The 22853-nt window shown below is 52.1% G+C and overlaps 8 protein-coding genes across 8 annotated transcripts; 3 read left to right on the top strand and 5 right to left on the bottom strand.

Moving 5' to 3' along the window:
* Positions 1-55: 55 nt before the first annotated feature.
* BD324DRAFT_617940 (putative malate dehydrogenase) lies at positions 56-2990 on the top strand. Its single transcript, XM_022014969.1, has 20 exons — positions 56-173; positions 224-328; positions 399-438; positions 495-503; positions 560-673; positions 722-747; positions 800-894; positions 935-980; positions 1030-1045; positions 1086-1239; positions 1278-1316; positions 1369-1583; positions 1625-1734; positions 1777-2069; positions 2117-2199; positions 2248-2274; positions 2315-2357; positions 2397-2483; positions 2525-2832; positions 2880-2990. The coding sequence occupies exons 1-20, from the start codon at positions 157-159 to the stop codon at positions 2925-2927; spliced, it is 1875 nt and encodes a 624-aa protein (XP_021872802.1). The 5' UTR covers positions 56-156; the 3' UTR covers positions 2928-2990.
* A 15-nt stretch (positions 2991-3005) lies between these two features.
* Positions 3006-4678, bottom strand: BD324DRAFT_649037 (hypothetical protein; the record flags this gene model as incomplete). The annotated part of the gene is made up of 6 exons (XM_022017927.1): positions 3006-3188; positions 3227-3763; positions 3808-3921; positions 3971-4190; positions 4236-4588; positions 4631-4678. 6 exons carry the CDS (start codon positions 4676-4678, stop codon positions 3006-3008), a joined length of 1455 nt encoding a protein of 484 aa, XP_021872801.1.
* Positions 4679-5289: 611 nt separating this feature from the next.
* BD324DRAFT_649036 (hypothetical protein) lies at positions 5290-6822 on the top strand (the record flags this gene model as incomplete). Its single annotated transcript, XM_022017926.1, has 1 exon — positions 5290-6822. One exon carries the CDS (start codon positions 5290-5292, stop codon positions 6820-6822), a length of 1533 nt encoding a protein of 510 aa, XP_021872800.1.
* BD324DRAFT_617926 (P-loop containing nucleoside triphosphate hydrolase protein) lies at positions 6784-9952 on the bottom strand. Its single transcript, XM_022014968.1, has 15 exons — positions 9591-9952; positions 9474-9532; positions 9330-9411; positions 9136-9278; positions 8982-9083; positions 8815-8934; positions 8674-8775; positions 8306-8634; positions 8171-8255; positions 7971-8119; positions 7888-7935; positions 7568-7850; positions 7396-7527; positions 7159-7355; positions 6784-7111 (listed from the first exon to the last, which is right to left on the bottom strand). The coding sequence occupies exons 1-15, from the start codon at positions 9631-9633 to the stop codon at positions 6910-6912; spliced, it is 2076 nt and encodes a 691-aa protein (XP_021872799.1). The 5' UTR covers positions 9634-9952; the 3' UTR covers positions 6784-6909.
* Positions 9937-11718, top strand: BD324DRAFT_617922 (mitochondrial carrier domain-containing protein). The gene is made up of 5 exons (XM_022014967.1): positions 9937-10183; positions 10227-10540; positions 10579-10708; positions 10748-11565; positions 11613-11718. Exons 1-5 carry the CDS (start codon positions 10138-10140, stop codon positions 11712-11714), a joined length of 1410 nt encoding a protein of 469 aa, XP_021872798.1. The 5' UTR covers positions 9937-10137; the 3' UTR covers positions 11715-11718.
* BD324DRAFT_617919 (Metallo-dependent phosphatase-like protein) lies at positions 11719-14781 on the bottom strand. Its single transcript, XM_022014966.1, has 13 exons — positions 14280-14781; positions 14199-14241; positions 14140-14160; positions 13932-14091; positions 13737-13890; positions 13600-13695; positions 13538-13546; positions 13424-13503; positions 12881-13377; positions 12806-12843; positions 12707-12771; positions 11994-12669; positions 11719-11950 (listed from the first exon to the last, which is right to left on the bottom strand). The coding sequence occupies exons 1-13, from the start codon at positions 14592-14594 to the stop codon at positions 11729-11731; spliced, it is 2376 nt and encodes a 791-aa protein (XP_021872797.1). The 5' UTR covers positions 14595-14781; the 3' UTR covers positions 11719-11728.
* A 35-nt stretch (positions 14782-14816) lies between these two features.
* BD324DRAFT_617909 (major facilitator superfamily domain-containing protein) lies at positions 14817-17314 on the bottom strand. Its single transcript, XM_022014965.1, has 11 exons — positions 16732-17314; positions 16467-16685; positions 16389-16426; positions 16270-16339; positions 16103-16222; positions 16001-16063; positions 15756-15948; positions 15554-15698; positions 15247-15504; positions 15092-15200; positions 14817-15041 (listed from the first exon to the last, which is right to left on the bottom strand). The coding sequence occupies exons 1-11, from the start codon at positions 17197-17199 to the stop codon at positions 14898-14900; spliced, it is 1827 nt and encodes a 608-aa protein (XP_021872796.1). The 5' UTR covers positions 17200-17314; the 3' UTR covers positions 14817-14897.
* Positions 17315-22781, bottom strand: BD324DRAFT_617907 (hypothetical protein). The gene is made up of 15 exons (XM_022014964.1): positions 22669-22781; positions 22507-22603; positions 22375-22448; positions 22149-22335; positions 21867-22094; positions 20532-21829; positions 20455-20495; positions 19669-20417; positions 19483-19630; positions 19329-19444; positions 18669-19293; positions 18345-18625; positions 18195-18297; positions 17989-18154; positions 17315-17938 (listed from the first exon to the last, which is right to left on the bottom strand). The coding sequence occupies exons 1-15, from the start codon at positions 22724-22726 to the stop codon at positions 17682-17684; spliced, it is 4428 nt and encodes a 1475-aa protein (XP_021872795.1). The 5' UTR covers positions 22727-22781; the 3' UTR covers positions 17315-17681.
* Positions 22782-22853: the final 72 nt, after the last annotated feature.

The raw sequence follows: 22853 nt of genomic DNA, 5'->3' as shown, positions 1-22853 counted from the left end.
TCGAATTCCTGCAATTCGAAAACAAAAAAATGTATGCTGCTAAAAGTAGGGTTGGCTGGGGGGCAAGGTAGGTGGGGACGACGACGAAGGTCTATGTCTTCTATAACTTGTAGCAGTAGGGCTCTTTTAGTCAGCAGGAAGTAGATTGGGAGCAGTATGAGACTCCCTAGAAAGTAGGTCAAAGCCCATCACCCGAGATACTCACCACCCATGCGCCCGAAAGACACTTTAAGATCCAACGGAATGCGTGCCGTATAGAATCGAGGCGGTTCGCGACGGGTGATCAACCGGTCGTACCACCAGAGGAGAAGAACTTGGTGCCTATACGGTGGGTTAACCCGTCCGGTTCCAACCGAGAACGAGGAAGGAGGCTGAAGCTAGCTGGTCCATGCTATCAGGACGAATCTGAAAGGATCTGCTCTACTCAATACACCGAGAGTGAGTTGTCCTATCTTCCGAGTTTGTAGATTCCATATGCTGATCTCGAGCATCAGCTGAACAAGGTATGGCTTCGAACGTGTGATAGCTCCGAGAGAGTAGCTCAACGTGCACCTCTAAGGGATCTGGGTTCACTCGTGAAGAAAGAGCCATCTTTGGATTGGAGGGGTTCTTACCGTACGATGTGCATTCACTGGAGAAGCAATGTCATAGGGCGTACACCCAATTACTCAAGGTCAGTGGACGTCTTCGAAAGCTGGTATAACGACTGACCCGTCTTCAGCAACCTTCCGTCATCCTGAAGCATGCGTGAGTCAGGCCCACAACGATGCTCATACGCGGCTGATATGCCTCGGCGCAGCTTCCTCGCCTCGCTCAGAGATCAGAATCAGGTCTTATTTTACAAATTGATGCAGGACCATTTGAAAGAGCTTCTGGGAGTACTGTATACACCGGGTAAGCGCTGATCTTGCCAACTCAAGCTGACTCGTGATAGGTGCCGCGGAAGCCGTCGCTCAGTATTCGAGCTTGTTTCGTCGACCGTGAGTCTGGCGCCTCGTCCCTGTGAATCTTGCTGACATAGCTCCTCAGGATCGGCTGCTTCATCGTACGTTCCCCTGGGCCGTTCAGAAGCCTGACTCTCCCAGTCCTTCCCCAATGCAGATGGTATGCGAGCTCAGCTCGAGTCGCATTTGGCAGATGTCAACAGGACGGCAGATGTGGCGTACGATAAGACAAAGCCGAATGACGCCATCGACTTGGTGGTGGTGACTGACTCGGAGGCGATCTTAGGGATAGGAGGTACGCCAATTTCCAATGAGTGAAGCTGAACGATTCAGACCAGGGAGTTGGCGGTATCACCATCTCGACCTCCAAAGGTAAGTCCAGGCCAGATGTATTCGATTCGCAGATGCTGATGAGCCTCATTAGCCGCCCTGTACACACTTGGAGCCGGTATCAATCCCAATCGGATTCTGCCCGTTGTTCTGGACGTCGGGACGGACAATCACGCCTTGTTCGCCGACAAGTTGTACATGGGCTGGAAGAGGACCCGTCTGAGGGGGAGAAACTACGATGCGTTCGTGGAGAGGTTTTTGACAATTTGTCGAGATCTCTTCCCATCGAGTATCATCCACTTTGAAGATGTGAGTAATGCGGCTCGGAACTAACTGCTGACCTGTTCTAGTTTGGCATGGCCAATGCTCATCGACTCATGGAGAAGTACAAAGACCGAATGCCAATGTTCAATGATGATATTCAAGGAACTGGTGCTGTGGCTTTGGCAGCTCTCATAGCGTGGGTACTGTCTCTCTGTGACTCAGTGCTGAGAATCCACAGCGCCATTCGGGTCTCTGGGACGAAGCTTGCAGATCAACGGATCGTCATTTACGGCGCTGGGTCCGCTGGAATGGGTATCGCCGACCAGATCAAAGACGGACTCATGATTCTCGAAGGATTGAGCGAAAAGGAGGCCCTGGACAGGTTTTGGTGTGTTGACAAGGATGGTCTACTATTGGAGAGCATGGGCAATGGGTTGAGACACTCTCAAATCCCGTATGCTCGGGCGGATGACGAGGTAAAGGACTGGCCGAGGGAGAACAAGAAGCATAAGGGATTGTTCTTGATGGATGGTGGGTTGGATATGAGGCATTTTCCGCGTCGCTGACATCAAGTCTAGTCGTCAGAGCGGTCAAACCGACCGTCTTGATTGGCACTTCTACTCATCAACGATCCTTCACTGAGGAAATCGTGAAAGAGATGGTGAGAGAGAACCCCCCTGTCGTAGCTGTCCATGCTAAAGTCAACTAGGCCAGTCATGTCGAGCGACCAATCATTGTAGGCGAAAGAAATGTGTACATCACTGACCCTGACTCAGTTCCCAATGTCCAACCCCACTGCGCTATGCGAAGTCGATCCAGGTGGGATCACCATTATAATGACTGCTGACGTCTTTCCAGTGGATGCGATGGAGTGGACGAACGGACGAGCGTTGGTAGCCACCGGGTCACCATTCAATCCCGTCGATTTACCAAATGGCAAGAAATGTGAGCAGGCCACAACAGCGACTGCAATCTGACTGTATCAGATACCGTCGCTCAGACCAACAACGCTTTGATCTATCCCGCCCTGGGACTCGGTGCCATTCTTTCCCGAGCTCGGACGATATCTCGATCAATGCTCATGGCGGGTGTGAACTCGCTCGCTGACCTTTCACCCGCCCTGAACAACCACGAAGCTTCGCTGTTACCTGATCTGGCGGATGTCAGGAAAGTCAGTGTACACGTTGCGGCTGCGGTTGTCAGGCAAGCCGTGGAGGACAATAACGCGCAGGATGAGAATACCATCAAGATTGTGAAGGGTGATGGTGAGATGAGTCTTGAGGACTACATCAGGGTGAGTGAAGCATAATTCGTATCGGTGCAGGCTGACCCGTGGCATAGAGTCGGATGTGGGATGCAGTGTATCGTCCGTTGGAACTGGTGGACTAGGCGAAGGCGATTATAAGATACAAAACATTAGCTGGTATCTACAATGTAGGACTACTTTGGGTTAATCCACTGTGCCCATTACCTGTCGTCATGGGCCATTGAACCGCCATAATATGCGTTGCCATTCGCACTGAGCCCAGCCATCACGTCAAATTTCATTGGCGGTCCATGGGTCAATGACATTGTCAGAGCTGCCAGCTCATCGTCCAGTACGCGTCGGGCGAGCGTATCACCTTCTCTCAAAAGAATGGAGAAGTGTTTCTGGCATCGCGTCAGAGTGACCTCGTCAGGTGACTCACCCTCAGCTTGGTGTCGACTTTGAGGAAAAGGTCAATGAAGGCCGGGGTAAGCTTTTGTCCATCTCCGATCAACATTCTATCCGGTGGTAATTCACCGGCCACTAGGGCTTCAAAAGCGTCTTGCTGAGTAGCAATTGTGACGGTTGAGTTGAGAGTGAGAGGTTCGCCAAGTTCACTCGCCATACCATAATGATCTTCACCAATGATTGGACTGGAGGACATGTCATCCCGTCCACCGATGAAGGAATAACTATAACTCGACACGCTCTGAGAGGAAGGTGACATTGGACCGCTGTCAATGGATGCCGCAGCTGTAGTCGGAGGTGCTGAATCGAGAGGGGCAGAATGGATAATTGTAGATGGATGAAAGAGTGAGCCAGAATCGGATGAAAATTGGATAGCCAGTCCACCCTGGAGTGAAGAAGGAGGAGAAGTCCCTGGTCTGCTGGGTAAGACCATGCCTAGGATTTTCTTGTACAGATCACGGATGATCGAGCAGGTGGTGGAATGAACTTGGAAAAAGTCGGGAGAGAAGGGCTAAACAATTGGTCAATTTGGGGCTCTAAGGTCGCAAGCCTTACTAGGTGGATGTTCAGCAAAAGAGATTCGCTATCCGTCATGGCGCTCGTCATCTCCGGCATCCCGCCCCCGCTGTGTGTCTTCCTGCCCTTACTGGGACCTCTGAATAAGTTCTTCTATGGGGTTGTCAGACCGCTGAGAACGCAGACCGCCCACGAGACTTACCACTCCCTTCCCGCCGCTGTTCTCTGTGAAAGTCTCCCATTCCTCTAACAGCTTCAGCAGGGCTCTCAGGAAATCCGCCGCTACCGCAATGTCGAACAGCGCGGACAATGACGCGCCAAGCATGAAGAAGTGTCGTGCTCGAGAGTCTACTCTTGACGGACCAAGATACGTCTCCAGAGTTGACTGAGATATCTTCACCGTGTTCAGCCAATGCACATCTCTACAGACAAGTGTTAAGTCTGCGACGTTTGACTGATCGTCTCACCCTTGATACCATTGGACCATGTAACTCCAGCAAAAAAGCCTGTCCTTGACCACTTTGAACACGTCTTCCGGTCTCCGTATGAGTGTCGCATCGGCCTTCTTCCCTCCGTCTCTCATTTGATCTCTCGCTAAAGAGCCAGCAGCATCGCTCTGCCTGCGTCCACCACCTGACGGCGGCAGGTGATACGATGAACTCGTCGCTCGGGAGGAAGACGAGTCATGTGTGGAGTATGGGGTATCCGGCGAGTATACATCTTCCGAAAAATTCGAAGAGGTAGCAGTGGACGGGGTGTAACTTGACCCCAAGGGTATGGCTGATACTCTTGAAGTCTTGCCAAAGGCTCCGAGGATAGACTGATGGAATGTCAACAAATTTCCCCGCAGCGGTGGACCTACGTTGGATTGTTTACGCTTCATATTCGCTCGATTCGAAAAGGAGTCCATTGCGACGCATTGAGCTCGGCGAAGCTGAGCCCACTCGTCGTCGTTTTCTGCTGAACCCCTATGCTAGATGCTCTTCGGTAGGATGCAGAGAGTCTAGTAACCAAACATGACCGTTGTTCGCTGGCTGACGTTCAATTACGTTATGATCGCGCGAAATGCTCTGAGTCTGTTCTTGGTCTTTGTAGTCGAAGGCATACAGGAGCAAGTACGGGTCCTTCCGTCTTTTCATTATCCCATCATCCGATTCTATGGACAGAGCTCTAGAGATCCTGGCCATGTCATGAGACGCGCAGAGCCCTCAGTACCCTTCCATATTGACGCGCAGAGCCCTCAGTACCCTTCCATATTGACACCTTGGAATCTGGTCTGTGAGCTGTCGACCATTGCCTCCTGACCCTAGCCTCTTAATCGCCTTTGACTCCTTGATAAGCTTGTCCACGCACCAACTTCTGCAAAGGTTCTCTAAAGGCAGTAGCCGGTTTGCTCTCCAGGCAAGGAGGTGGCGGTGACCCAAAGGACCGTTTCAAATGGGCAGATGATATGGACGATGAAGAGATATAATGCGCGTCGATCGCCACCTCAGCTTGACCAACCACTGACATATGTTCACCATGACACCATCTAGCTCTGATTTCAGCTCTCAGCGGTCTTATATCAGTCCCATCTCGTCGCTAGCCTCACGCCTCAGGCGAGCAGCCTCCAACCTCTCAGATGAGGCCTTCTCAGGTCAATCTTCTTGCGCAGCCGCTCGCCTAGCATTCGACTCTGACTACGCCTCAGATCTCGCTCGATCAGCACGGTCATTTACCCATTCTGTGCTATCTTCTTCACCGTCCTCTCGAATCTGCCATTTTCTAGAAAATTTGTCCTCCGACAGCTCAAGAGACGAGGGACTCGACTTGAATAGGGAACATCGAGATCTCCTCCGGGTAGGAGCGGCCGGAGAAGTCCTCACTGATCTTACTTCGAGTGGACGTTTAGACACGGTGGATCATCTTCATGGATACCTCGACTCGCTTAACGATACTCTATCGACTCAACCCGATGATGATCGTCTCATTGGAGCTTTGAGATCTCGACTACCCTCATATCATTCTCATACCCCTGGATCACCACCACCTTCGTACAGTGCCGTTGAAAGTTCAGCACTAACAAGCTCCACTGTTCCTATGTCATCTCTATGTCCACCGTCCTCAGCACATCATAGGGTGATCAGCGATATAGCATGGACACGCGCGGATCTCAGAGGGGCAACTTGGGCGACCTCGCAACCTAGACGTGCAAACGTCTCTTCGATCGCGGAACTGGAGTCGGCACCGGTCTATATGGTGGCCCAGCCTGTACAAACTAGTTTAGCGAGATCGGTCAAGGCGAACAGCACAACAAATCTCTCATATCCAAGACAAGTATCCATAATCTCTGCCGAGCTCCCCTCGGTGATGCCTTCACCACGGCGCGTGGCAGCCCCATCTCAATATAGCCTTGGTCCTCCCCTCAGTCGCGTGTTCTCTGGACGTCAGCCGTCCCGCAAGTCTGCCTCTTCCGCGGCCATAGCTTCTTCTGGACTTGAACCTCGACCACCACGTAAGAACAAGATGACACGGATCTCCCTTAATCCTTGCCCCACCCCTGGCTGGCCGTCAAACCCTTCACACGACCACGTCACTACTCGATGGTCCGCGGACAGCTACCCAGCAGTGCCAGCTCTTAGACCTGGCCCAAAGCGCACTCCCCATCCATCTCAAACAATCTCAACAATCGCAAATGCAATCAATGATCTATCATGCAATACTCCCTCTCATCTCCTTCTCAGGGCTCAAGCCGAAATGACGAGATCATCAGATCGGGTAGGATCTGCCGTCCGCCTCGCCATGACGACCGATGCACTATCTCGCATTCCTTCCTCTCCATTGGTGTCCATACTGTCTCTGGCCAGAGCTAGCCGGAGACTCAACGAGAGCTTTCGCGATGGCTCAGCCATACAGGAGATGATGTGTAGTGCAAGTGGGCAAAGTCTCAACGGCTTTTACAGAGCCGCAGAATTGCTGAAAGGCCTTGGCTCAAGACAGGTCCGACCGGCAGAGCTCGACGACTTGATCACGAGGCTGCAGGAATACCGCGATCGCCTACGCGGCTCTCGCTAAAGACTGTGACACGTTGTAGCTGCCGGAGACTGGTGATGCATGATGCCGATGCAAGGAATATACTTGTGTGTCAAATTGTTACATAATTCATGAGCTGCGAGTTCCAGAGAACATGCCTGTCGTCCGACTGATCCAAAGCCATAGCCCACGAAATGTATAGCCTTGATATCTCATCCACAGGCCCAGTATTGTCGCTGCTGTAGTAGCTCCGAGACCGATCGTGGCCACAGAACGGACCCGTTGGGCTGGCGACATGACGGATGACGGCCCTTTCGGTATAGACGAGGTCCTACAGCATCTTTCAGCACTCCATGGCAGCAGCCCGGCGCAACTTACGGATTCAAAGCCACTCTTGTGACGGCGACCCAGAGATTTGACATGGGTCCACCTCGAGCGCTCACGGCCATAGGTGCCGGCAGGCCAAGACGACGACAGTACACATCTGGCTGGACCTCGTGGCGCTGTTGAGCGAGATCGAGGTCAGATTTGGTAGCAACAAAAATGGCAGGAATATGATCAAGCGAGTATTGTTGCTGAGTCGAGCGATCAGCGCGATCAGTCAACGCGACCCACCCTCAAATTAGAGATGTAAGAGAAAGAGTTTGTGTCGCTCGAGTCGTGGACGTATATTATGATGTCGGCCATGTCCAGCTTTTTGCTATTGCGTAATGTTTCGCTCTCGTACTTGGATCCAAATTCCTGCAGCTACGGTCTTTTAGGGCTGAACGACCTCGGATACACTCACCACTAAGTATTTCTCCACTCCCTCCATTTCAACCGAGTTGACCACGCTGAGGACCTTTGTGGTCGGTTCATACCCACCCATACCATCGTCACCACCTCGCAGGCGTCGACCGACAAATGACCGTAATAATGAAGTCTTTCCCGACCCTGTAGCTCCGAGAACAAAACACAGGAAGACTGATCTGGTGACTTTGCGTTGTCTTCGATCTTGACGCCGTGGACGGGTGATTTTCAGAGCGGTGGAAGCGGGCAAGTCGGTCGCTGGTGAGGAGGAGTAACCGAGGCTACACTGGTGAGCTCAGGCAGGGAGAGCGGACATACTAGGCAAGGTAATTCAGAGTTGTGCGGTGGTTCAGGAGGGTAGTCATGCTGGGAATGTCAGTAAAATCCAGCCGCACACTCACCTCCATTGCGCCAGCCAGCCTTGCAATGTGACTCGCCCGAGTTCATCGGTTATGGTGGTTTCTGGGAAGCCCTGCGACAGCCATGGGTTCCCCGGAGATGTTGAGAAAAGGTCATTGAGCTCAGATGTGGACAACGCGCCATCTTGATCCTGAGTCATTTTTCATTCAGTACTGTGCAGAAGAAGGGATTGGAGACTGACTTTGTCATACGCCTCGAAAATGTCTGTGAAAAATTGATTACCTAGAGGGCTGAGCTCAACAGAACAATCTGATGGCACGTCATATCTGCAAGTCGTCAGTTCTTAGCTCAGTTCTTAGCCCGTTCGTCAACCCACTTAGGCAGTAGGAAATCTTCTCTCAAATCTAGACCCTCTCCGTATCCAAAATTTCTCAGAACCGTCCATGTAGTCTCCATACGACCCTGCTGGATGAATATTGTGTGCAGGTACAAAAAGCCAGTCTCAGTAATGCCCTCCGCAGGCGGTGAAAGATTTGAAGGGGATCGAGGGAGAGAGGTTGAACGCATGGTAGGGGTCATGATAGGGGTCGTAGGGGCGGATGACAGCATCGGCACGGGGGCCACTAATGTGGGATCATGGGCACGGACAAGGTCGAGAATACCCTCTAGCTCTTGAGTCTGCAGAGGCGCCGAGAAGCATTTTTGCTGCAGTATTGTTAACGATGGCTGTTGACTGCAGCTCACCTGAAACTGATTCAACTCGTGAGCGTTTAACAGCCCATCCTTGTCCACGTCTGAGATTTTAAATATTCTCTGCAATGCCTCCAGACATTTGGGTTTGAGTGTCTGGTCAATCAGCTTTGGCTCTGCCGGAGCGGCACGTACATGCTCTCGTGAGTCGTATAGTGGCGCCGTAGGATGCAAAACCGCCTTTTGGGCGAAGTAAAAGACCTCGGAGACGTTCAGTGGTAACAGGGCGGAGCATTCGACGACAGTCTCGACTTCCTGCTCGGTGTGAGCTATTCTATCATGGAAGCTTGCGCGAAGCGTACCTTGAACTCTCGCATGATGGGCGCTATCTCATCCTCCAGCCCCTGATTCGTCACCTCGCCTCCTCTGAGATCTATCTTATTTCCAACGAGGATGACGGGAACCTACGCAAACAGTCAATAGTCGATAAAAGACACAGCTCGAATCCCATCTCACATTGACGCCTTCTCTTCGGAACAGAGGCAGCCAGTACTCGGCCACTCGATCGAAGCTGGTCGGTTCCGAGATGGAATACACAAGACATATCACATGGGCCCTTGTGAGTTGAGTGAGGAGATGTGGACGGGATTTGGGATTGGCTATGCGCATATTCAGCGGGATCCGTGCTTCGTGTTGAGTGATCGACTCACAGGAGGTATCGACTATGGATGTGGTAACATTCTCAGGGGTGACTTCGGGAGGTATTGTGACTTCTGGAACGACGGGCTGAACCTGAAGGCAGCAAGTGAGGGGACGTTCGGTCGACCGCGGTCTGGACAAAGCTTTCCGCTCACATTGGAAACAAAGGATTCTTTGATGAGGGAGGTAATGATGGAGGATTTGCCAACGCCATCTGCGAGAGAAACAAAGCTGTCAACAGAGCTTTCAGGTCTCAGATCTCTATCCCTCACCATCGCCGACAAGAACTATGCGCACAAGATCGCGGCGGGGCATATCGGAAGGTCCATCCACAGCAAAATTCGCAGGAGGTTCTGATGATCCGCGGGACCGCCGTTAATTTGTGGATGTTGACCACAATGCCTGGCCGATCCTTCACTGAGACGCTCTTTTGCCCTTGACAGGCCTATGCTATCCACCTGGGTCTGCTGTCCCTAGCTCTGCCAGAGTTGTTGTTATTGTTGTGCTCTGTACCACCTTCGTCGTCGTCGTTGGCCATCCGATTTTTGGTATTTTTCAAAAAACCTCACTACATTTCTTTGCCGACCCTCTGACGCGCGCACCGTTCCGAGAGCCAATAAATTTGATTCCGTCGACTGTGGTCGGCGGTGGTGGTGGTGGCGACGACGACACGAGCTTGACACAGTCTCGACATTGCTCACAACAACTCAGTAGGTCTACGAGATCTACAGCTGCATTCATCGAAGGACCGACTGGACTGTGTCAGCAGCATCCTGGAAATCACTCGACTGTACATTCTCTGCTCAATCGCCTCTCGAGATGGCATCCGGTTCATCCAGACCAGCTTCGGTTCGCAACCTCTACAGTGAGCAATATGATGAGACCTGGCCTCAATGATGTTTTTCCAGACCCTCCCGCCGAAGAATGGGTCTTTTTACCTCCGACAGTCTCTCCGCCGCCATCTGCTTCGCCTCCTACTCCTTCCCATCTCCCGACTCCATTCAGTTCTCCTCTGCCAGAACCTGATGAAGGAGTCAACCCTCGCATTTATGGTCTCTTGCAGATCTTCGCAGCTGAATATTTCACGACGGCAGTGGGCATGCCCTTCGAAGTGGGCAAGACATTGCTCCAGATTGAATATCGACCGAGACAGAGATTCGCTCCCACAAAGCCGGAGAGCTCGGAGGTGGCCCAGAAAGACTGGTTGGCAGATGAAGCGGAGGTATGTCATTCTGCGAATGCCGTCGATTAACAAGACAGTTGAACAACCCTGAAGAAGCAGACGTCTACTTTACAGAGCGATTATCAGGTCCTTCGTCGACCTCTTTCATCCCGCCTCCACCGCCAGAGCCACTTGTGCCTGCCGACGCGTCAGGCTATCTGCCGGACCGTGAGTCGCCAAGTCTACATTCAGCTATCTGACGTCCAGTCCACCCCTCTTGGATGCTCAACGATGACCCAGAGATATCAAGAGGAAACGGGGTTTGGGGGATGATGCGTCGTCTGCGTTTGACACCCTCTGAAGGTCTTCCATCACTCTGGAAATCTCAGCTCATAACGACCTTTCATTCCATGTTGGTCAGCTTGATCCAGCCTCACGTTCACACTACTCTGCTTGGCTTCTTCCCCACCACCCCTCCGTTCAACCCCGACGTCCCTTTGTCCGCACTTCCGTCTCCGGGCGTTCCTCTCGCTTTAGGCGTCACATCACACCTCTTGACCCATCTCGTGCTGAGTCCGATGGAGGTCATCCGGACTAGATTGATCGCCATGCCTATCTCTCAGCCCTCGACGCCATCCTCCATCGCAATGTTCAGACAGATGTTGAGCGAAGAAGGTGGTCTCGCGAACCTATACCTCAACTCGAACCTTCTCATTCCATCAATTTTGGAGCACATATTGCGACCTCTCTTCACCTTGTCTGTCCCTCTAATCCTCGAAAGACAGTTCAGCATCTCTCCTGAATTGTCTCCCATCACGTATGCAACGTGCGATCTCGCACTCGGCATCGCGTCACTTGTGGTCCTCCTGCCCATCGAGACAGTGAGGAAACGATTGCAGATCCAAGCTAGGGGAAACAGCAAGCGGATAAAGAGTATAGTTGCGCTACGAGATCGAGATTATGTCGGAGTGGTAGAAGCCATGTGGAGGATCGTGACCGAGGAGACCGGCGTGCGAAGGAAGCGAGTCATGTCGGAGCGAGATGAAGGTGGCCTGTTTGCTGGCATCCGTCAACTCTATCGAGGAGTAAGTGTCTGTCCCAATGTAGTCTTAATTGCTGATATGTTTTCCAGTTTGGCATGGCAGCAACTGCCCATCTTACTGTGTTTGGTCTGGGGCTCGTCAGTGCCAGTATGGGTGGTTCTGGCTTTGACAGTGGGTGGAAAGAGATATAAGGTTCATGCATGTCTCATGCAGAGTCCTTTTCGTCCTCTGCAATGTCCTTGAGTCTTCCGTCGACGAGTGGACAGACGACGGCCAGGTCGTCTGAGAGAGATCTCAATCTATCTCTCTCGTCATCATGTACAAAGTATTCCGCTGCCACGCCATCCTTCTCCTCCTGGCTCTTGGCTGCGGCGACCTTGCCCGCTTGACGCGATGTGCCTCCGTGCGATCGCATTTCATCTCCGGCCTGACATCGTCAGCTGAGGGGTTAGAACACCTTCAGAACTCACACATTCGTCAACAGTGGACATGTGCTCATTCTTGGAAATGTGCATCGCGTCTCGAATAGACACCCGGCTATGCTGAATCACATGTCTCCGCCCGCCACCAGCACTTCCACTTGTATATGCACTTCGATCACTCATCGGAGACATGGGTGGATCTTCAGAAGAAAGGACAGCCGAGCGACTCATCCTAGGCGAAGCGGAAGGAGATTGAGCAGGAGTCGACAGATGCTCTGCTCGTGCTCGATCCAATACCTTGTCAGTCCGAGCGGAGAGATGTTTCTCTCTGGCGTTCTGAAGTTGTTTTCGCCTCCAGATGTACGCGGAACCGAGGAGAAAGGATCGGATGATTGACGACATGATTTGACCGTTTTCATCATCGATGATGAATTTGCGATTCTTAAGGGCCTCGAAACCATCATAGCCTTGAGCCATGTACTCTCGAGTGATGATCCGATAGGTTCGACCATCTGTTGTATTTTCTACTGCCTCTCCGACGTGTATCTTCTTGTGCTTGATCTCCACGGTCGTCCCGTCTTCGCGCTCAACGAACTCGACCACGTCTTCTGGATCTTCCTCTTCTTCTAGCTCTGGATCTGTCAGGTGTATGGATCTGACGCGCTTCCCCGGCTCGGCATTGTGGTCCCACTTGACCACTAAACCCGAGATGATAGGAAAGCGGCTGCGCAGTGTGAGCGTCAGCCTACACATAATCTTACCCTTCTTGCGCGGGCCATTTAGATAGAGCCGACTCCATGGTATCCCATATCCCTTTGCCGTCCATCTGTTCATCAGCGAGGGGCCCACATTGAGCTTACCTCTATGCACACAACTGGATCTTCAAAGGGCAAAATCTCTGCGAATGATTAGCCAGACTTGCGGTCGAGACCCACCCAATATGTCCCCCAAGGTGATCTTGCCGGGTCCGTACTGGCTGTCTCCTCTTAAAGTACCACCGCAGAGTAAGACTGCGTCTGCGCCTCCACGCCGTGCGTGGCTCTCGCCATCCTCAAGTGTTGTGCCTTGCTTCATAAATTCTACTTTGCCATTCTCGCCTGGCTTTCCCTCCAACAGGCTTTCGGCGTACGCGTGCAGTAGGACATCGGCGATCCAGTTGCCTAGTCCAGTCTCTCTCGTCCGGACTAGCTCTGACCGCGCATCGAAAGGTGTGAGGGTGAAGCAGACGTTTTTAGAGAGCGTCTCGGATACGGAGGACAGAAGAGAATCTACCAGCTCTTTGAGAGGCGGAAGGGTAGGCGTCGAGGGGAGAATATAATGGTGCTTCCCATTGAGAGCGTGGAGTGTGCGCCGACGTACATTGTTAGATGGTTCAGAGAGCGACAGCGTTGCGGACGTGAGATCCCGAAAGTCGGTTCCAGACTTGATCAGCCTGTGATGATCAGAACGCTATTTCGATGCAAACATCAAGTACCCACCGCACGCCCCGATCCTCCTTGGTGCCCGCGACGCCGCGCTCTCCTGGCGACCCATCCCAATTCTTTGCCCCTTTGCCTATCTGGATCTTCAGTAAAGAAGGGGCAAGAACTCACGTAGTAGATCTATACATGGTGATAGTTGTCAGCTGGTGCTCGTTGGGACCAAAGCAACTCACATGATCGTGTCCACCGATGAGCAAGTCCACCCCATGCTTATCTTCCACCTTGTCAATGTCTTGAACTGCGCCGAGCTCGTTGGCCAGCTTGATGTCCTGCAAAGTATCAGCAATCAGAAGCAAGCACCAGCCCCCACGTTAGGAACTCTGCAGTGGGTCAGAGCGATGATAATGTCCACCTTGTGCTGTCCGTTCGGATCACGCAATTCCTTTGAGAGCTCAATGGCTGTCTCTTTCATTGGCTGATACTCGAAGTTCTCAGGCCAAGAGGGAATCGTAGCGATCCAATCGCTAAGGAATAGTCAACCCTAGGCTGGGTTGGGTGAACACACGATTCCACAAGACCTATTAGTCCGATCTTCACTCCGCATCTCTCAGTCACCCAGTACTTGCAAAGAGGTTTTGGGACGTCTCCGGTCGTCTTGTCAACGATGTTCGACAAGAGCCAGGGGAATGTCGTAGCGGAAATGAGTTTGGTGAGGTGGGGATAGCCTAGACCGGATCATTCAGTCGCTGGTGATCCTGCACTCAGATACTGACCAAAATCAAAGTCATGATTACCTATGTATCAGCCTGAAGCTACCGGGAGTATGACCTACCGACGCAGGCACAATCAATCTTGAGTGCGTTCAAGACTGGCACCTGGCTCCAATCAGCTGCAGATTACAGCAAGGACCCACCATATGTGACCCTCTAGTCACCGAACTCTCGACACTCGGATTGAAAACATCACCAGCGAACAGGACCAAACCTTCCTTCTCGGCATCACCTTCGACTGCATCTACGCCTTTGCCATCTCCCCTCTCCTTGCCCTTACCCTTCCGATCCTGCCACTTGTCACGCTCAGAAAAGAGGACGTGTCCGAATTGAGAGACGGTGATTGTTGCCCCATTCTCTTTGGCTTTCGGGTCATCAGGGGCACCTGGTTGGGGCACGTAGCGCTGAGACACCCTGTAAACATCGTTGAAGCAAATGATGGGTAGCTCGACAGCCATCTTGACCTATGAAGCAGGTGTCGACGTCACTTCGAGGATCGTTGAGAGGGCGAACTTCGGAGTATCCGAACTGCCGCCGGTGATGATGGAGACCCCACATCACATGGCAGTGGATTCAAAGGATTCAGCTGCTTCTAGCTCTGTGGAACTTGGTGTAGCTCCCGCCCGCACGCATCTTTGAAGCAACGTGACAGTCTAGAGAACGATGGCTCGCTGTCCGCCCTGCGTAGAGGCATCGTACGTTTCATGGCTGAAATACAATACAACTATGAATACCAAAGACATCTAAGGTGGATGCAAAGGTTACGTTCTTGCAAGAGCGCTGGCAACCTTACTCCTAGCTCTCAGCCGTTCTCCGTAGCAGAGTATTAATATTGGAGCGACTTGTAGAGCCAAAGCTACTGATGCCACGAGCGTCGACGCCTGAGAATATCCCATGCCTTTGTACTGCAGGACCCCAGTCAATGAGGTCGCCAGAATGGCATCGCCCAACTCACGAGCTGCTTTGCAAAGAGTGGGAAGACAGCTGACAAGATGTTCCTCGCGAAACATTGTGCAGCTTGGGCCGAAGAGCTGTAGGTCTCGTAGGCATCCGCAAGATAATTACTGAGTGGGTGATAATTAATTGAAGCCAGGCATGCAGATGACTTACTAGATTCCAGCATACATGACGTAGATACCAATGTCCGACAGGCACAAGAACAAAGCTGGGATTTGCCATGGAACAGACGGTTTACCGACCCAGGCAAAGACATATAGTCCAAGGGGGAAAGCAAGGCCGGCCCAAGCGGCGTAATACAATCGAGCTTCTGGAGGTGGTTTGCCTCCCTCTGTAGGAGCTGATTTGATATAGAGATGATCTTGATGGAGATTGAGGCAGAAACCGATGATCCCCCCTATGAGCAGACATCTGGCAGACATTAGAAGCGTCTTCGATTAGGGGGCCGACCAAGACTCACATCTGCATGGATCCTTGCTGACCGGGGTTGAATCCGTATTGTGCAAAGATGAGCTGAGCTGAAGTCCCGCCGAGGAAGATGCAGGCCCAGGAGAAGCCAACCCAGATTGATAAAGCAGTCACGATGGGTTCAGTGAACAGGAACTCTGTGGGCGTCGTAAACATTATACTGGAGACTTGACTTGAGGCCACATGCTACTCACGGAAGGGTCGAACGAGCGACACGCGCATCAAGGTAGTCAAGCTGGTTCTCTCCAAGTCGCTAGTACAGAGATGCCTGATGCCAGTCTCCTGTGTGATCTGCTTTGCTCGTCGCGATAGGAGGACATCTGCTCTGGTCTCGCGGAGGAAGAGAACGTTCAGAGTGATCGATAAGGCCCCCGCGATGCCTTGAAGCTGTTGCGAGGGGGATCAATCAGCATAATGGGTCCCTGAGGAATCTGCTCACGCCGTAGCACCATGGAATGCCCCCATACATGCCTACCCAGCCAAATATGAATCCTCCACCAGACTGATATTGTCAGCTTGGTTCGGGGTCATGCGAACCCACCTGCCCGATAAAGATCATCATAGCAAAGATGTTCATGACGAAACCACGACTGTGTGCTGGGAAGAGATCGGCAATGGTGCCACCCACCATCGAGTTGCCTACGGAACACGACATGCCTTGCTGGGCTGGGTCAGCTTCAGTCCACCGAGCGAAATGATAGCACCCACAAACCATCTCGCTACGAGCAGCCCAGGTAATGAGTGACTTGTCGCTTGTGGAATAAACAGCAAAGCCGTGCTAAGATCGTGTCAGCAGGTGACCCCTCTCGTTGGAGCTTGAGGCATACATGACTGAAGTGATCTGATATATCCAGTTCCTACCATACTATTCCCGATTTAGCACGTCGACACAAGCTCTGACTCACCACCTCGCTAAGCGGAGCCAAGATCATCGGTGTCAAGGATATCGCAATCATAGTCACTGTCAAGCTGAGCAAGAAAAGCTCTCGAGAAGTGTCGAACCAAGCGGGTCCGAAATGGCTCATGGGAGCCACTGAGGTGACATTCAGAGCCGTGAGAGAGGAGAGAATGAGGACTGTCCATATGATAGCCCACTTCCGCCTTGAAGTCCAGTTGATCGGATTCTGTACCGTGTCAGCGATCAAACTGATCTGCGCCCCTCCTGCTTACTTCTGGATCATCGGTCAACCAATCAATTATGATCACGTCTTCGAGTCCTCTCCCGAGATCGACCACTGTCTTGCGTTTCCTGACACTGCCCCTCCCACCACTGATCATATAGATTTCACCATCGCCCGCAGATACTCTCGATCCAGCTTCTTTGTTGAAAGCGTCGGGGCTCGACTCTGCGTTGATCTCCGTGTCCAGCTCAGAAAGCTTCAATTCCGAGGGCCGGGGGCTGAGATTCGCCGGCGAGTTGATAGCGGTTTTGATGTCGTGCTGTGAGTCGATAGTCGATGCTGTCGATCTACGTGTATGGCGAGATGCAATGGATCCACGGGATACTTCCGAGTTCAGGCTCGGGAACCGCTCATCTACGAAAGCAAGATGTCCTTGGCGTGGAGTGGATGATCCTGGAGATGGCGACCGGGATAGGGGAGGCGAGTGAACAGGCAAAATCGGGTACTGAGATCTCATGTTGGGGAACAGTCAGAGTCTATGCACAGATGATCGATGCCCGGTGATATATGGTACATGAATGGTAGGATACTCGAGTCGAGAGTCCAAGCAGATAGCATGTGTAGCAGGATGCATCCGACTCGGAAAGATAATAAAGTGCGTTTTTAGCTCCACGACATTGATCATCGTACATCTCCGACAGGCATGATGATATACAGCGAAGCGAGTATAGTCGACTGAGCAGCGTCCGTTGCTCAAGTGTCCACCGTGTCTTCGACCACAGCTTGATATCAGCGCGTCAGCTCTCGCAGCGACCGACTCAAGTGAGAGTCATCCGTCCATACCAGAAGTCGCGCTGGTGTAGATCCCCCGAGTCTCGGCATGAATTACCCCGAGCGGCATCGATCGGGACATCCTCCCGATAGAGTCTATCTTATATGATACAGATAAGCTGACTATGCTACTGGATAAACGTTCTATAGGCTGCAGAGGTTCAAGATCTATTCCTCATCTTCCCAATCATCTTCGCGTTCTCCCTCTCGAACTGCTTCACCGACCAAGACTTCGATCTCTACCCCACTGGCGCCGGTACCACTCGCATTCTCCGTAGCTGATGGCTCATAATTCTCGATACGCTCTTCGATCTTGTACTCAGCATCAATGACGCCTTGTCTCATCTTGAGCAGCCTGGCATGTAGAGGTGCTCGAAGAAAGACCACAAGGAGAATCGAGGTGGAAACCGGATAGAGGAGACGGACTGGAGGTGAATCAGCGGAAAGGTCGTATCGGAGCCACAATACCACTTACACAGTAACATGTTGAAGGTTTGGGGATTCTTCATCTGCCAAGGTAGACTAGCGATACTGACGGACAGGACTGGAGCAGTGAGCAGCGGCGCGAGCAGCAGACCAGTCAACGGCATGACAATCTTGTTCAGCTCCTCCAGGCTTTTGCCAAATGGCGACTGCAAAAGCTGGGGTGTGTTATTTCGACCTCAAGCCAGGCTAACTCACGTCTGCTACTCCTTGAATCAACGACCTCTGGTCCGGGACCGGCCTCTCAAAAATAATAGATTTTAGGCCCACTAGGAGCGAGCACATCACGCATCCCATAGCCCTGAAAGTCATAATCAGCGTGGTCAACCAACAAAGGTCTGTGCGCACCAGGCATCCCAAAAGTGCAGTATAGGTACTTGCTCCGTGTCCAAGCCATATCGACAGATATGACCCACATGCAGCTCAAAGTTGATTCCTAACAGACTTGGCGCAACAAAGTAGAGCGCGAAGACAGCGTACGCGTTGATGATCGATGGGAGCAAGACGCGCTTGACTCGTGCTGAGGGCGACGATCTCCGCAAACGGCCTGAGACTCCTTCTTTCAGGATCATCCTCCGCGCGAACATGCCAGCAGCCGCAGCTGCACAACAGATGTAGCCTCCAAGGAGCTGATATCGTCAGCAGACGTTCTGTGAACCGCGTAGCACTCACGAATGCGTATCCGTCATGCATCTCCTCCGAGACCAACATGCCAAGCGTGGCACGTCCTACCAATATTGGTACGAACAGCAGCATGGCAATGGCCCATCCAGTAACGCCAATAGCAGCAAAAATGAAAGCGTGGATCCTGGTTCGCCAATACTGGGGCAGCCAGACGACGGTGTAGTCTTTCCTTGGATCGCGCTTGAGAGCTCGGGCACGTTGATCCTGTTTGAGAAGCCGTAATTTGCCTTCATCGTCCTTGGGTGATCCTTCCTTCGTGAGAGGAATAAACACTCCACCCTTCTTCCGTTCCGAAGCGGGCAGAAGACCAACCTGATCGGCGGCGGGAACTCGTGCGTAGGTTCCAGCAGGGTCGTAAGGTCCGAAAAGTCTTTGCAGAGGGATATCTAAGATTGGCCAGATCCATTCCAGAATTCTTGGGCCACCCTGTTGACATTGCGCATTGTGCCGCTTGCCATGCAAGAGGCTGGAAAGGCAAAATGAGCGGCATGCGATCGTCCAGTAAAACTTCCAAATGGCTGCACCCCGGACAGAGGGTTTCAGGAATTCCAGAGTTGGAGGAACGGCGAGATGCAGATAGAGGAGATCAAAAGGCACGGAACTCAAAGGTGCACTGATCGTCAGCCATGTCTACTACAGAGCACTCACTAGTTCGCCAGTCTGAGCGGCAAGATGGGGTACAACGTCTGATGATGCAATGTCCAACACGCGACTCCAAATATGCTGATCACAACTACCATGTACATCATGGCGGACACCAGAAGCTGCAACGTCAGCGGTATACTCTCACAGCAGCACTCACCTTTTTGATCTGAGATGGCGCAGACCTTTCTAGAATGTCCTTCACCGGAGAAAAGTTCTGGTCTGCCGGGTCACGAATGAAAAACATGGCTCCCTTTCTGGTTGAACTCCGAATATGGGCCAAGAATGAGGCAAATGTGAACATGAACCTGAGAAGTCAGATGAGCTCCTGGATTCTAAGACTCACATGGTACCGACAAGCCATGAGACGAAAATAACCCCAAACGGAGAGTTCCGGAGATGTTCAAAGCTGCGCTCCACAGATGCACCATCAAAGAGGGGGATGGTGCAGAGATTAATGACCGAGCCAATGACCAGTGGGAAAACAATGAGCTCCACTCCCATGAATAGGGCCAATTTGACAAAGACGGCATAGTCCCTGACGGTATCGAGAATCGCCGACTGGCCTCTGTTCATCTTTCGCTCCACTAAAGCCACGATCCAGACAACGTGGATGACCGCAGCGTACCCCGTCAACATGCACCAGATGTTGTCAGTCAGATTCGGAGAGGTCGCCAATCGCTTGCTGGTGTTGCGACTGGCCTCATGAAGGCGCAGCAGCTGCTGTCCAACCAGCCTCGAGATGTACCTTCCAGTCTCCGCTCCTTCGGCGTTTGAATTCGCTCTGGAAGTGAATGTTTGAGTGATTCTCAACAGGTCCAGTCGAGCAAGCGGTTGGACGTTCAATTTGCTAGCTACTATTCGCTCCAGAGCTTGAAAGGAGGACAGAAGCGGCAAAAGCACCACGTCTTTCGTGATCTCGAATATGATGTCCAATATCGGGTCAGTGATGATCCGAATCCCCCGCAAAAAGAGTTTGCAGACCGTGAAGACTATTTTGATCAAATCCAGGGCCAGAACCACCTTGCCGGTTATTATCGGAAGGCCGACTAGGAGAGTCAAACCAGCACCCATGATAGTGATAGCGAAAGCGAGCTGAATGTTAAGCACGGCCGAAGAGATGTTGCCTTACATTCTGAATGAGGTTGGTAAGAGGTCCAATGAGACCGACGACTGCATGTCAGCCGCAATCTATGTGATCTGGCTCACCTTCAAAGACACCATCCCAATCTTCTCTCTCGAAAGGTGCGTCCTCATTGAGCTCTGCGTCAAAGGCGGCGGGGAGTCCTTCGGGATGTACATCTCCGTCGACATTCTCATGGTCGGCCTCGACTAAATCCGCTTGGTCTTCGGCGACCTCGTCCTCATTTTCCCAATCCTCATCGTCATCCTCATCAGCCGGTGGATGTTCACGGTTGGCAGGTGTGTCGAGCGCGTTTGGCTCTGTCGTATCAGGCGTTTGCGGTCTTGACCTATCATCCTCAAGGGCTTTCACACTTTCAGCACGTTCGTCCTCTCGGCTGAGGGCTACCGCAGTGCCGTTGGGCTGATGGACGAAGTGCATCAGCCCTGTCTCCCCGTGTGGCAGCTGTTCTAATATTTCCCCCGGGACCTCGTTGATGTCCGCCTCCGCTTCTTCAGGAACGGTGTGGAAGGTATATCGTGACGTCAGCTCCCTAACCACAGATAAATCCTCGTGTGTATGAGTCAGAGCCATGCCGGAGTCTGGCTGAGAGACATCTATGATGATTTCGGGCCGATTGTCTGAGGGTCTGGATTTGTCTCCCTCGAATTTGAGTTCTATCGGCCACTTGTTCATACGCGCAAAGTGAAGAGCGGCGGCGCGACGCGCGGGAGACACTCGAGTGGGAAAATATGGCCGGCCAGAACTATCCCGCGCTCTGAAGTCGACGAACACTAATCGCGGTTCCACCTTGCTGTCGTCCTCCTCACCCAGCATCTCTGGAGCGGTGTATGCAACTTTCGACAGTGATGGTCCAGCCTCAGAGAGTTCGTAAGGCCGAGGAACACTGTCGAAACTTGGTGAAGGTGTATAATGGGGCCGGCTAGGTCCAGCCACGACCTCCTCATCGTCTCCGCTCCCGTCCTGTAACAACGTCGGGGAAATCTCTGACATGTCCAATGCCTTTTCGTTGTCGCTGGGCGTGATTAAGGGCTGTTCCAGAGCCCCTGATAAGTCTGAACCGCCATTTTCATTAATTTGCTGTCTGGCCCGAGGATCTGGAAGCCGCGCTCGTGCCAAGTATTCGGCAATAACGGGGTTGCTCCGCCATTTCACAGGAGTAGGTTCTTTGAGCCTGCGCCGCGCAACGCCGCCTTGGACAACCCAATCATCCAGATTTATTGCTTCCTCTTCCCTTGGTTGAGTGGGAACCAATTCCGCTGGATTCTGCTGCGTCATCCATTCGCGGAAAAAGACCAAGCCGACTAGAACGGCGGCGGTGGCAATGGACAGTATTTGACCACGAAAGACGAATCCAGGGATACTGGGAAGTGTCAGTCAGGCTCACTTGGCAATCTCACGTTTCAGCGTCCATTCCATGCAAATCCCTCCAATTCGCAACGGACAGCCTGAGGGCTGTCGACATGGGCTTGAGAAATAAATCCCGGAATCTCAGTCCATTGAGTGGGCCATGAGCCTGAGGTTCGGAAATGGTAGCATTGACCTCGGTTGCGTTGAAATCTGTACCATTGACGACAGCGGTTGATAGGGTTGCATTTGTTGGTAAACTCGGATTTGAAGATGATGATCTGTAGAGAAGGGATGAGAAATGGTAAACTGTGCGTATATAGGTTCGAGCCCACATTGAGCTGTCTGCGAGCCAGACCAGCGTCCGCAGTGTGATCAGGTTCAAGCTTGGAAGGATGATCAACCATCCCAAGACCGCTAGCCAAAAGCGTTGTATGTGGCAGCCAATTCGATAGAACCAAAGAAGAGTCTGGCGAATGAAAACAATCTTAGGTATCTTGGTGGGGATGTAATCTGTATAGACTAGGATATATGTCAGACAAGTGATTGCAGACAACTCACTCTTCGTGAATGTATAACGGTGTCCACATATCTCGCAATATTTCTTCTGGCTGTGTGATAGCCAGTCTTTCAGACTGGACCGGTCTGTCAGCGCCAAGTAATGCGATGAAGCTGCGGGAAGGCGGGACTCACCAGGTTGGATGCACAAACCTGACAGAACCTGAACATTTGCAAGGGTGTATTAAGGGCTCCTCCGAGTCACCCTCTATCCGACATACTCGACAGACGTCTAAACAAAAAGCGCAGAAACGTGAGCGGCGATTCCGAGCTGCTGCAGCCCATCCCAGCACTGACCTCCTTCCTCTTCGTTGGGGGCCGGAGTCTGACCGAACAGATCATCCAAAGAGGCCATTATATATCGTACCTATGCCATCTAGAGCATAAGTGATCAGATCAAGGTATGTTGCTGTCCAAGTGTGGCCGATAATCAGGCAGGGAATTGTGATAACATACGTAATCATTCAATCTTCCCTCTTTCG

The sequence above is a fragment of the Kockovaella imperatae genome (assembly GCF_002102565.1).
Source record: "Kockovaella imperatae strain NRRL Y-17943 chromosome Unknown BD324scaffold_3, whole genome shotgun sequence".
Classification (NCBI taxonomy): Eukaryota; Fungi; Basidiomycota; class Tremellomycetes; order Tremellales; family Cuniculitremaceae; genus Kockovaella; species Kockovaella imperatae.
This window is presented reverse-complemented; position numbering and strand designations above follow the sequence as displayed.